Source organism: Hyposmocoma kahamanoa, unplaced genomic scaffold, assembly GCF_003589595.1.
Source record: "Hyposmocoma kahamanoa isolate Upper Pololo Valley unplaced genomic scaffold, ASM358959v1 92, whole genome shotgun sequence".
Taxonomy (NCBI): domain Eukaryota; kingdom Metazoa; phylum Arthropoda; class Insecta; order Lepidoptera; family Cosmopterigidae; genus Hyposmocoma; species Hyposmocoma kahamanoa.
In genome coordinates this window covers 15,009,190-15,020,557 of record NW_020654748.1, presented here as the reverse complement: position 1 = coordinate 15,020,557, position 11,368 = coordinate 15,009,190, and the positions used below count along the sequence as shown (strand labels likewise).

The 11,368-nt window shown below is 35.5% G+C and overlaps 1 protein-coding gene across 1 annotated transcript; it reads left to right on the top strand.

Annotated features, from left to right (window-relative positions):
• The first annotated feature begins 1,860 nt into the window (after nucleotides 1–1,860).
• LOC113236751 (endocuticle structural glycoprotein SgAbd-5-like) lies at nucleotides 1,861–10,273 on the top strand. Its single transcript, XM_026472918.1, has 3 exons — nucleotides 1,861–1,991; nucleotides 8,886–9,072; nucleotides 10,134–10,273. The coding sequence occupies exons 1-3, from the start codon at nucleotides 1,861–1,863 to the stop codon at nucleotides 10,200–10,202; spliced, it is 387 nt and encodes a 128-aa protein (XP_026328703.1). The 3' UTR covers nucleotides 10,203–10,273.
• Nucleotides 10,274–11,368: the final 1,095 nt, after the last annotated feature.

The window sequence follows — 11,368 nt, the reverse complement described above, 5'->3', positions numbered from 1 at the left end:
ATTGTCCTTTGGTACATTGTATATTTTTTATAAGACCGTAACTTAGTTGTAAATACCTAAACCAAATGATATAGCAAAACAGTTTTTCCCTCTTCTACTCCAGTGACTCTCCTTAACGATACTATTAAACAATACTTAAATTTAAATTAGGTAGGCAAAGTCGATTGAAATGTAAGGAATGCTAATTACTTTCAAAAACAAGTGAAAAGATAATTAATATTGCACAATATCTTTTTTAATTAGCATTTAACAGTTTCATGCGCAATAACATCTGGCAAGCTGGTTCAATAGGTACGGGACACGTTTCTTTGAGCGCCTATAGTATATATATATATATATAATATATATCCATAGACTATATAGTCTATATCCATAGACTTTTAGAATTTGAAATATTACTGAGGTCACCGACCTTGTAATATAATTGTTATCAACCGTAAACATGAAAGGGCTACGGTCCTGTGCACTATGGTTATTGACAGCCAAGAGACATTTGTGTTGTTTATTACCCAGAATAGTTTTATTTTATTAAATGTTGAATAATTTATTTCATTCACCATTATTTTTAACTTTTGTTTTTTGTTTATAAGAAGTTTAAAACCTTAGACCCTATGCAGACGGCGTATTTTATACGCGCCGACGACGAGCAAATTGTGTCTCGTGTCAAACGTGTCGCGTGTTAACGTGATTCAAATGCGTTATGAACATCATGCATACGTTTATGATGTTTGCCCAGATCGATCTAACGGTAGTCACTGTTTATGTTATATACAACTTCTTTTGAAAGATTTTATCAACTTTGGACCAGTTACCTTTAGCCTGATAAGTCATCTGTCACCTAACACAATAGGTCTTTTGACTTATCGTAATTATTTATAGAAACCAATGCAGGATGCTTCTAAACAATTCACGTCAAAAATATTTTTTGATATTATAAAACTGTTCTTTGTTGTATCTTCAGAAAAAACTGTAAAAATATTGAACTAGGATTTTTACATAGAATGAGTAGGTACAGTTAAATTTAAATAGCGGGTTTTATGAATCTTCACTATAACTTTACATCAATGTCAAGAAGTAATCTAGAATAGATTTTATCCAAAAATAATCATTACATTGGTACCGGTACATCTATTTACTCCAATTTTGATTTCTTTTCCAATGTTTCAAATGAAAAATGTAGATGATCAACAACTTTTTAAGTTGATTACACTAAGTATAGAATAAGTTTATTTGTTGAACTATTAAAAAAAAACTTGTTGTTGACCTTCCATTTTTTTTTCTAATATGACCTTTTCGCGTGGCACAATATTTTTATTCTCTGACTTAGGATCCACATTAAAGAGCTTATTTTCAACGAAACTAGTCGGATATCGCGGTGAAACGGTATTTTCTTTTGTGGGTACTAAATAAGGTAGTGTTAAAATTATTAATTTTGGAATCATTGATTAAAATATAATTTTTTAAATAAGTAAATTAGTGTCAATAATCCGTGGTGATATAGCTGCAGAGTTCGTATACTGTACTCTCCGCTAAGACTTGCTAACATTTACGTATCAATACCGATCTAATGACTATAAAATGAAATGTAATTTCATTTTTATGTGATTAGAATACAGAAGGAAAATTAACTGCCTCCGTGGCCGAACGGTTACCATGCCTGACTGCCACGCAGAGGTCCCAGGTTCGATTCCCGGGCCGGGAGAAATAGTTGTATGGCCTACAATTGTTTCTCTCGTGAGTTTGGGTGTAATTTGTGGTTGTCTATGTGTGTGTCCATGGCACCCGCGACACAGGGTTTCCCTAGTGCGCGGCTATGTTGAGTGTGTGCGTTATTTATTTATATACATTTCCATATTTCAGATGTATGCGACTATACTAATTTTCTCAGTGGCGATAGTTTTCGCTACTTCTGCTCCAGTGAACGAAAATGCGCAAGCGCAAATACTCAGTTACAAATTCACCAATGACGGAAGTGGAAATTACGAGTTCAGGTAATGGGAATTGTAGATTATACATACACTTGATTATATAAGGTGTAATCGCTAAGTGTCCCCAGGTGATTATTCCATAAATATAAGAGATATCAAAACGATACATAATAAATAAATCGACATCAATAACGTATAAAAATCATTTGATTAAATTTGACCCACAGAAGTTGAGAAGACAGCAGACGCTGTCCCGATTTTTTCGTCTCATACATTGAAAAGATCGTTACATGATACTGAGTCGATAAGCACACTGAATAAAATTTTATCAATTCTGTTCACTTTTATGGACAACTCACACTTGACCAAATAATTGACTATGCCATTATATTTTTATTCAATTAAAAGATAGTTTTATTGCTTTACTTATAGCAGTTTTGTTATCTGTTAACTTATTGTTACCTCTGACCGTAGGAAAACTAAAGCCTCTCTAAGAATGTCATATTAAATGTATGGGAGCGTTTAATGTTAAAATTGTGGATATTTATAGTTTTATTTTCAAAAAGTTATTGATGTCGATTTTTTTTAACATCAAGTGACGGGACGAACAAGTTGTGCGCCTGATAGTAAGCTACACGCGTGTCCATAATATTTACGACGCCACTCAGAGCCTAAATTGCAAAGATCTCACTACCACTGCGCCCGTCACCCTGATACAAAGGTTGACAAGTCCCATGTGCCTGTAATTTCACCAGCACCCTTACCCTTCAAAACCAGAACACAGTATTGCTTACATTACTGTTTGGCAGCAGAAATAGGTAAGGTGGCAGTACTACCCTGGACGAACTCTTTCACGGGGCGGTCTCCTGCTACTAAATTAATAATTTACTCATTAGTGTTGTATTTGGGTTCTATTGGAGCTTTTGGAGAGGTATTTGTAAAAATATATTCAAGAAAGATGTTTTGTTTTTGAAGATTTTTTAATAGAGTGTCAAAGTCATACAGATGTCATACAAAAGAAAAAAGGAAGCTTTTAAAATTCGAAAAATATTACATTAAGAATAATTTTCAGTAGCCAGTACTTACTACACAAAAAAAGTACTTACAACATGCCCCCTTAACGAAAATTATCCTAACCTAAAAAGGAACTACACAACTAAACCAATGCTAACTGTACATTTATTATGAGCAATAGGCCCGAGAGGTTTTGTAAAAACGTCTGCAGGCATGTCACTGCTCTTTAAATATTGTAAACGTATAATTCCGTCGGACACTTTTTCCCTAATAAAATGAAAACGAGTATCTATATGCTTCGTCCTGTTGTGATGTACAGGATTGTGAACTAGGTTTATAGCACTCTGACTGTCCGACAACAACGTAACGAGCATAGTTTACCTGTAATTTCAGAAATAAATCTACGTAAGTAGCAAGCTTCCTTTGTCGCTGTTGTTAGCGCCATGTACTCGGCTTCGGAAGACGACAGGGCCACAGTAGGCTGTTTCTTGGCCTCCTATGCCACTGCTCCGTCGGCCAACTTAAATACGAAGCCCGTGTACGACTTCCTATCTATAGGGCAATTTGCCCAATCCGCATCAGTATAACCGAGTAGGTTTTTTCCTGTTTTTCTGTAAATCAGGGAATACTTCAGTGTACCTTTCAGATACTGTAAAACGCGTTTCGCAGCATTCCAATGTTCCTTAGTAAAACACGTATTAAACTGACTAAGGTAACTAGCCGCGTATGCAATATCAGGCCGTGAATTTACAGCCAAATACATAAGACTTCCAATAAGGTTTTGATAAGGCAATAGCGGTAACTCACCATTCGAATTCTTAGATAGTTTAGTCTGCGCTAAAGGAGTCGTCACCGTTTTGCAATCACTCATATTGAACTTTTCTAATAATGACAATATGAAATTCGATTGACTTACTTTTATGTATTCTTTATTGCAATCGATTTGTAAATCTAAATATGACTTCAAAAAACCTAAATCTTTTAGCGAAAAATATTTTGACAAATCATTTTTGACAAATTCAAATGTCTTGTCAGATGAATAATAGACAATTATGTCATCAACAAACTCCGACGATAACGAGTTCTTTATCAAAAAATTTTGTATACACGCACGGCTCAGAGGGCGTTCCAATAAAACCTATTTTTGATAGAGTTTCATCTAACTTTTTATTCCAGACGCGTGGAGCCTGCTTAAGGCCATAGAGGGATTTACGTAGTAAGCAAACCTTGTTTTCTTGACCTTTTTCTGCAAAGCCAAGAGGTTGCTCCATGTACACTTCTTGTTGTAAATCGCCGTTCAGGAATGCAGTATCCACGTCTATGTGCCTCATCTTCAAGCCCAATTCTGCAGATAATGCAAATAGCGTGCGTAGTGAAGAATGACGTATTACAGGTGTAAAAGTCTCATTATATTCAACGCCTTTTGTCTGACTATATCCTTTAATAACGAGCCTAGCCTTGTATTTAATGATGTTGCCAAAAAACATCCTTCTTCACTTTGTATACCCACTTGCAGGGAATAACCTTCTTGTTGGGTCTATCCACTAGCTCCCAGGTACGAAATTTCTTTAGTGAATTGCGCTCATCATTCATTGCTAGCTGCCACTTTGCAGCATCATCCGAACGAATAGCTTCATAATAGCTGGTTGGTTCATCCACATCGTTAATTGACGCTTGATATGACAGGAAATCAGGAGGCTTTCGATTTCATGACGGATATCTTCGGCTCAAACGGAACTTCTGGATGTTCTCTTGCTGTATCCGTCTCTGTATCCTCTGGAACATTGTCAGGCTCCGAGTACAAATTTACAGGAATAGACGATTCTGCAGCTGAGCTGGTACTGTCAAGACAGTCGAAGAATAATTCTGATCCTCCTTCAGATCTTTCTTCATGCGTATCAAACAATAAAATAGGATTACAAGATTCAACCTGCGAACGAGTTTCTTTTCGCTTCAGGGGTGTAAAACAATTTTCAAAAAATGTAGCGTCTCTAGACTTTAACATTCTTCGTGGATTTTCAGGATCACGAAACAAGTAAGTATTTGGATCCTCTGAATATCCCATAAATATTGCTTCTTCAGCTTTCAAATCTAGCTTCTTTCGCAGACAATCGGGTATATGAACAAGAGCTCTGCATCCGAACACTCTTAAGTGGCTCAAGTCACTTTTACGACCACACCATCTATCGTAAGGTATTTGTCCATCTAAGGCTCTATGTGGTGACCGGTTCTTCAAGTACACTGCTGCCTTGCATGCATCTTCCCAGTATGCTATTGGTAAGGAGCTCTCAGCCATCATGGATCTCGCCTTCTCAACTATTGAGCGGAAAGTGCGCTCCGCAGTCCCGTTTTGTTGTCGACTGTACCTCATAGTAGTTTGGTGTTCGATCCCTTTAGACGCAAGATAATCGTCAAACTCCTTGTTGACAAACTCGGTACCACCATCTGTTCTAATTGTTTTTATTTTAGAACCTAACTGATTTTCGACTAACGCTTGAAATAAACAGAACTTGTTCTTTACCTCTGTCTTAGAATTAATGAAATAAGCAAAAATTTTACGTGTACAGTCATCTACAAAAATTAAAATATATATATTTCCTTGAAAAGATGACACGGACATAGGTCCACAAAGATCACTATGGATCAGTTCTAAAGGTGAAGATGCCTTTTTGTATGCTATCTTCTTAAAACGTTTCCTAGCTTGTTTACCTTGTATACAAGCGATGCAACTACTTTTGTCTACCTCAGTAAAATTAATACCAACTTGATGATCCTTCAACGTGCTCATTCCGATTCGACATAAGTGCCCTAATCGTTTATGTAACAGATTGTAGTTACTCGAACCGTCAGAGTGCTCATGTTGTGTTACATTTGCCCGGGGAATATTTACAGTACACTCTAGAGTGTACAAACCACCACAGGACGTAGCATGTAGAACTGAATCACCTGTAACAGTAAAATTTGCATCATTTTTATAAAAAGTACAACCATTATTATCAAAAATACATATAAATCCTTTCTGAACAGCTTGTTGAACTGATAATGAATTTGCCTTTAAATCTGGTACAAGAGCAACATCATTTATCATATTCACTGTTTTATTAGGCGTATTTATTGATACATTACCGACTCCATGACATTTGGTTTGATCACCATTCGCAACAGTAACGCTTCCACTATCTGAACCTGTGAAAGTCTGGAACCAATCACGTCTAGAAGTCATGTGTTTGGTTGCGCCCGAATCTAAGTACCATAAATCTACACCAGCAGCAGAAGTATTCAGAGCAACAAAGGATGTCTTCTTCTTCTCTTGATCCACTTCTATCGCTGCAACTTTGGCTTTGTTTCTTTGAGGACAGTCGGGTCTTTTGTGTCCTGGTACTTTGCAATCGTAACAAACAATTTTTCTTTTTCTTCTGTTTGGTATTGGACTTGGCTTGAAAAACCGTATTGACAGGCATAGTTTCATTTTTAGACATCTCGTTTCATAGTCTCGCCTTTACCAAATCAGTCGTAACGGGTTTGTCACAATTTTCGATTGCCTTAACGAGAGGTTCATATTTTGAAGTTAAACCTCCTAACAATATAGCTGCAATTGACTCATCGTCTATCTCCTTGTCAATATCTGCCAGGTCTTGTGCAGTTGAAAGAACTGCATTAATATACACCTCGATATTTTCAAAGTCTGACGAGACTTAATCTATATAGCTTACGTTCTAAAGCTAGTCTGCGACCCATTCCCTTATCCTCGTAGGCCTTCTGCAAAGACTTCCATGCTTCGGTTGCAGTTTTTGCTCGCTTTACGTGAGTAATAGCTGCACCGTCTACTGTCAAGCATATCTTGGCAAGAGCCTTATTATCAAGTTTTACCTTCAATGATGTTGCAGTGTTGTCACCTTCAGGATAACCAACTATTGTACACCACAGATCCTCGTGGATAAGAAAATTTCTCATCTTAAATTTCCACGTCGGATAACCATCCTTGTTTCTCAGGCAAAATGAGGGAACTGCAGATTGCTGCTTGTAAACATTGCAATCTCCGGCTTCACGTAACATTTTTATACAGAACGTCTTGTTTTCCGATGTCACGTAAACAAACACAATCGAAAAAATATTTAAACACAAATAACTGCTTCTCCTCTGCCCAGAGCTTCCTCGTGCTGATAACGTGTTGGATTTGGGTTCTATTGGAGCTTTTGGAGAGGTATTTGTAAAAATATATTCAAGAAAGATGTGTTTGTTTTTGAAGATTTTTTAATAGAGTGTCAAAGTCATACAGATGTCATACAAAAGAAAAAAGGAAGCTTTTAAAATGCGAAAAATATATACATTAAGAATAATTTTCAGTAGCCAGTACTTACTACACAAAAAAAGTACTTACAACAATTAGGTAACTTACTTTTGATATCAGTTCAAAGCTTCTTGATATCTCTTATATTTATGAAATAATGCCTGGGCACACTTAATGGTTACACCTGTATACACTAGATTATATAATTGAAAATACTCATTGTAGTAGATATGTTTAAATTTTTATATATTTAATAAATATATAAAAATATATAATTTAGGCTATAATATTAGGGGTTAAAGTATGAAATTGCCGTTTTATTGCAATAGGTTCTTTGAATTTTCATAGAATCTTCATGGTTTGAGGTTTTCGAATGAAACTTTTTTCAAATGGTTTCTGTGATTTTCTTTTTTTTTTAAATTTGAAACATTTGAATATCGACTTTCAATTGTTTTTGTTATTCAATTTAGACAAGAAAGATGGATACTGCGAAAATTCGAGTGATTTTTGAATACGAGTTCCGACGCGGAACTAACGCGGCAGAAACAGCCCGCAATATCAATGCTGCGTTTGGAGAGGGGTCTACTAATGAACGCACCGTGCGATTTTGGTTTAAACGCTTTCGTGATGGAAATTTCGACTTAAAGAACGAGCCACGAGGAAGACCGCCCACACAGGTGAATAACGATGAATTAAGAGAGATAGTGGAAGCCGATCCTAGTCAAACTACCCAGGAATTAGCGGCACGGTTTAACGTTACCTTACCCACAATATTGACTCACTTGCGTCAAATCAATAAAATAAAAAAATACGAAAAATGGGTGCCTCATGATTTGACTGATCTGCAGAAAGAAACGCGTGTTGAAACTTGTGTTGCCTTGTTGAACCGGTACAGAAATGAAGGAATATTGGATCGAATTGTAACATGTGATGAAAAGTGGATTCTTTACGATAACCGGAAAAGAAAATTGCAATGGCTGACCCCAGGTCAAATGCCACAACAGTGTCCTAAAGCAAAACTTACCAATAAAAAGGTAATGGTAACTGTTTGGTGGTCTCAGCATGGTGTTATTCACTATAGTTTTCTCCGATCTGGTCAAGCAATAACGGCAGATGTCTATTGTGCCGAACTCCGAACCATGTTGACAAAACTAGCAGTAAAACAGCCCCGACTCATGAATCGATCTTCACCATTATTGCTCCACGACAACGCGAGACCTCACACAGCACGAGAAACCATTTTGACCCTTCAGGAACTGCAGTTAGAAACCATTCAAATCGGCAATTTCATACTTTAACCCCTATTATAAATATATTTAGGCTATTTTAAATATATAAATATATTTAAAATAGCCTTTAGAGGCATTTTTTCTAACATGTTTGTCGAACTTTAATTCCGGATCAAATGTTACACCCAGATTCCTTACTTAGCCTTATCAGCTATTGTTATATGCTTTTCGTGTACGTATACTTTCCATATGTATGGAATAATATCGTCGGCATTTCACAATACTTGTTACTTTGATGTCCTGATTAAGTTTCCATTGAACCTCCGACCCCAAAACCATAGGCAGTACAAGTTTTAAATTGGACTATTATTGTACTAAAATGTTTTATTGTACTTTTTAAAATACTTGTATGTATTCTTACAGTTATGAGACATCAAACGGGCTAAGGAGAGAAGAGACAGGGGAAGTGGTCTATGTAGGCAGAGAAGATGAACATATTGTGGTCCGAGGGATCTACTCCTACATCGACGCTGATGGTAAACCTCAAATTGTACAGTACTCCGCTGACAAAAAAGGATATGAGACAACACCTTTCACTCGCTTTCATTCAGTACGTAATTTTATTATTTAAGAGCGACAAAAATTGTAATGACAAGTAACTTTTGGTTTGTTGTAATTATTAATGCAAAGATCTAATCTAAATCTAACACTAAGAAAAATTCCTACGATCCGGCTGGTTTCGAGCCAGCGCCTTCAAGCAATTTGTGCTAGACGCTCTCTACGGAACGAACCACCAGATTTTACGAATTTTTCTATGTGCTTGTTGCGGATCTTTGCTCTTGGTTTTTAACGACATTTTGCCGTAGCGCCATCTGTGAGAAATCTATTTCTGTCTCAGTCATAATAATTATAACAAAGTGTACAGTAATTTCACAAAAAATAATGAAATGTCATGGAAGTAAAACATCCTGACATTCAATAAACCCAAAAAATGAGTAATTTTTATTGTTTTAATCTGGTATGCAATAAAAGTATTGAGTATTGAATAATACCACATTTTGTAAGAAGCATGTTACATGGTGTTTGAACTTAAGTTTGAACTCGAGGATATTTTTTATACAAACCGATAGAGACAACGTTAAACCACAATAATCCCCGATATAATTGTATCGATTTTTTAAAAATATCCTATTGATAACATATGTAGTTACAAAATATCGTAATTAAATAATACTCGTGAATGAAAATTATTTGAAAAAAACTGTGACTTTTGTGTAATGTCGGGTTTTTATACAATGCGTTACAAAAATTTCTTTTTTCATAAAGAAAACCTGAAATCTATATCATGGTAGTATTCTCAATATATAGCTCTTTGGGTGCATTTCGTGCATAATATTTTTCGTGAAAATTCTTTTTGGCACTTGCTATGAAATCCCAGGCTCCAGAGCACTTAATATAAAACGCCTTTCAACCGCGCGATACATTGTAATATTCGGATTGAATATGAATGAGTGAATTCCTAGAAGTATACTTGTGTCGCCCTTTTTAAATATCTTGCAAAAATCTTCTCAAATACTACCAGACGAGATGTTTTGCGCACTTGTCTAATGTGTCGATATAGATTTTTGAACAAAATATGAACGTTTAATGATGATGCTGTACCTTTTTCAGAAGGAGCCAGGTCCAGGTATTATGGCACGTCAACCTTTTGAGGTCGTAGCATCATTGTTAGGAGGATAAATAGGCGAAACTTTATGTTTCGTACCCTGCCTGACCTGCACGTTACACAACGCAACATAAATTCCAACATGCAATGATTTTTAATATGCTCGTGAAATATATTTTGAAATTTTTAATTATTATTTAATAAAATGTTTTTTGAAGATGTTCTTTTGCTCTTTTTTGTCATTTTTTTTACATAATATCTAACATGACGTTTTCAATAAGACAATGTTGCCTGTATACAACTTACTGCTGGGCACGGGTCCTCTGATGAAATAATCCGCAAGATACGGTATTAGGGGTTAATGTTTTTTTCCTATCCTATTTATTTATTTATTTTTCAGGTATAACCAACAATTGTACATGAAATGTTTACAATCAGAGTTAAATATTTCTAGCATAGGTACACGTACAATCAACAGCATTATCCACAAGTTACTATTAGAATTAAAATTAAAATTGTCGTGTGTGATGGGTAGGGCTAAATAAACTAAAACAAATAAAAGGTAAATAAGAAATTAGCTCAGGGCATCAATAATAGCTTTTTTAAATTTAGAAGCAGGCAAATGGAATATGTCAATATTGCTAAACAAATCATTGTAATGAGAAAGAATACGACGTAGAGGAACTCGCTTGCCAGCATTTGTTCTGCAGGTCGCCGTTTTAAACAACGAGTAGGACCGCAGTTGCCGTCGATAAACTCTCATTGGTACATTATATCTAATATGTTGCACAAGATCCGGGTAATCAATTAAATTGTGACAAAGTCTATGGAGTGTTACAGATTGAAGAAGCATTCGTCTATTGTGAAGTATTAGCATTCCAAACTTAGATAGTAAACTCTCGTATGACGTAATTTTTCTAAATATTTTATAATTTATCGACTTAAGGAATTTAGCTTGAATTTTTTCAATTTGTTCTGAGTATTTTTTATAGTAAGGGTTCCAGGGATATGGAAATGATAATTTAAAAAGATAAAACCGTTTTTTACCATTACTTAAAATAAGCATTAAAAAAACAGCGTATTCACTTAACAAAATTACGGTCAACTTTAAGTAGCTGGTCTATAGATGTTTATGATAACTTAACATCAGTGACATTGAGTATCCTAGAAAATATTTAACCCTGAACAAATATGTATTATATTTATTTAATCGTACATACGAGAGAGTGAGTAAACAGAC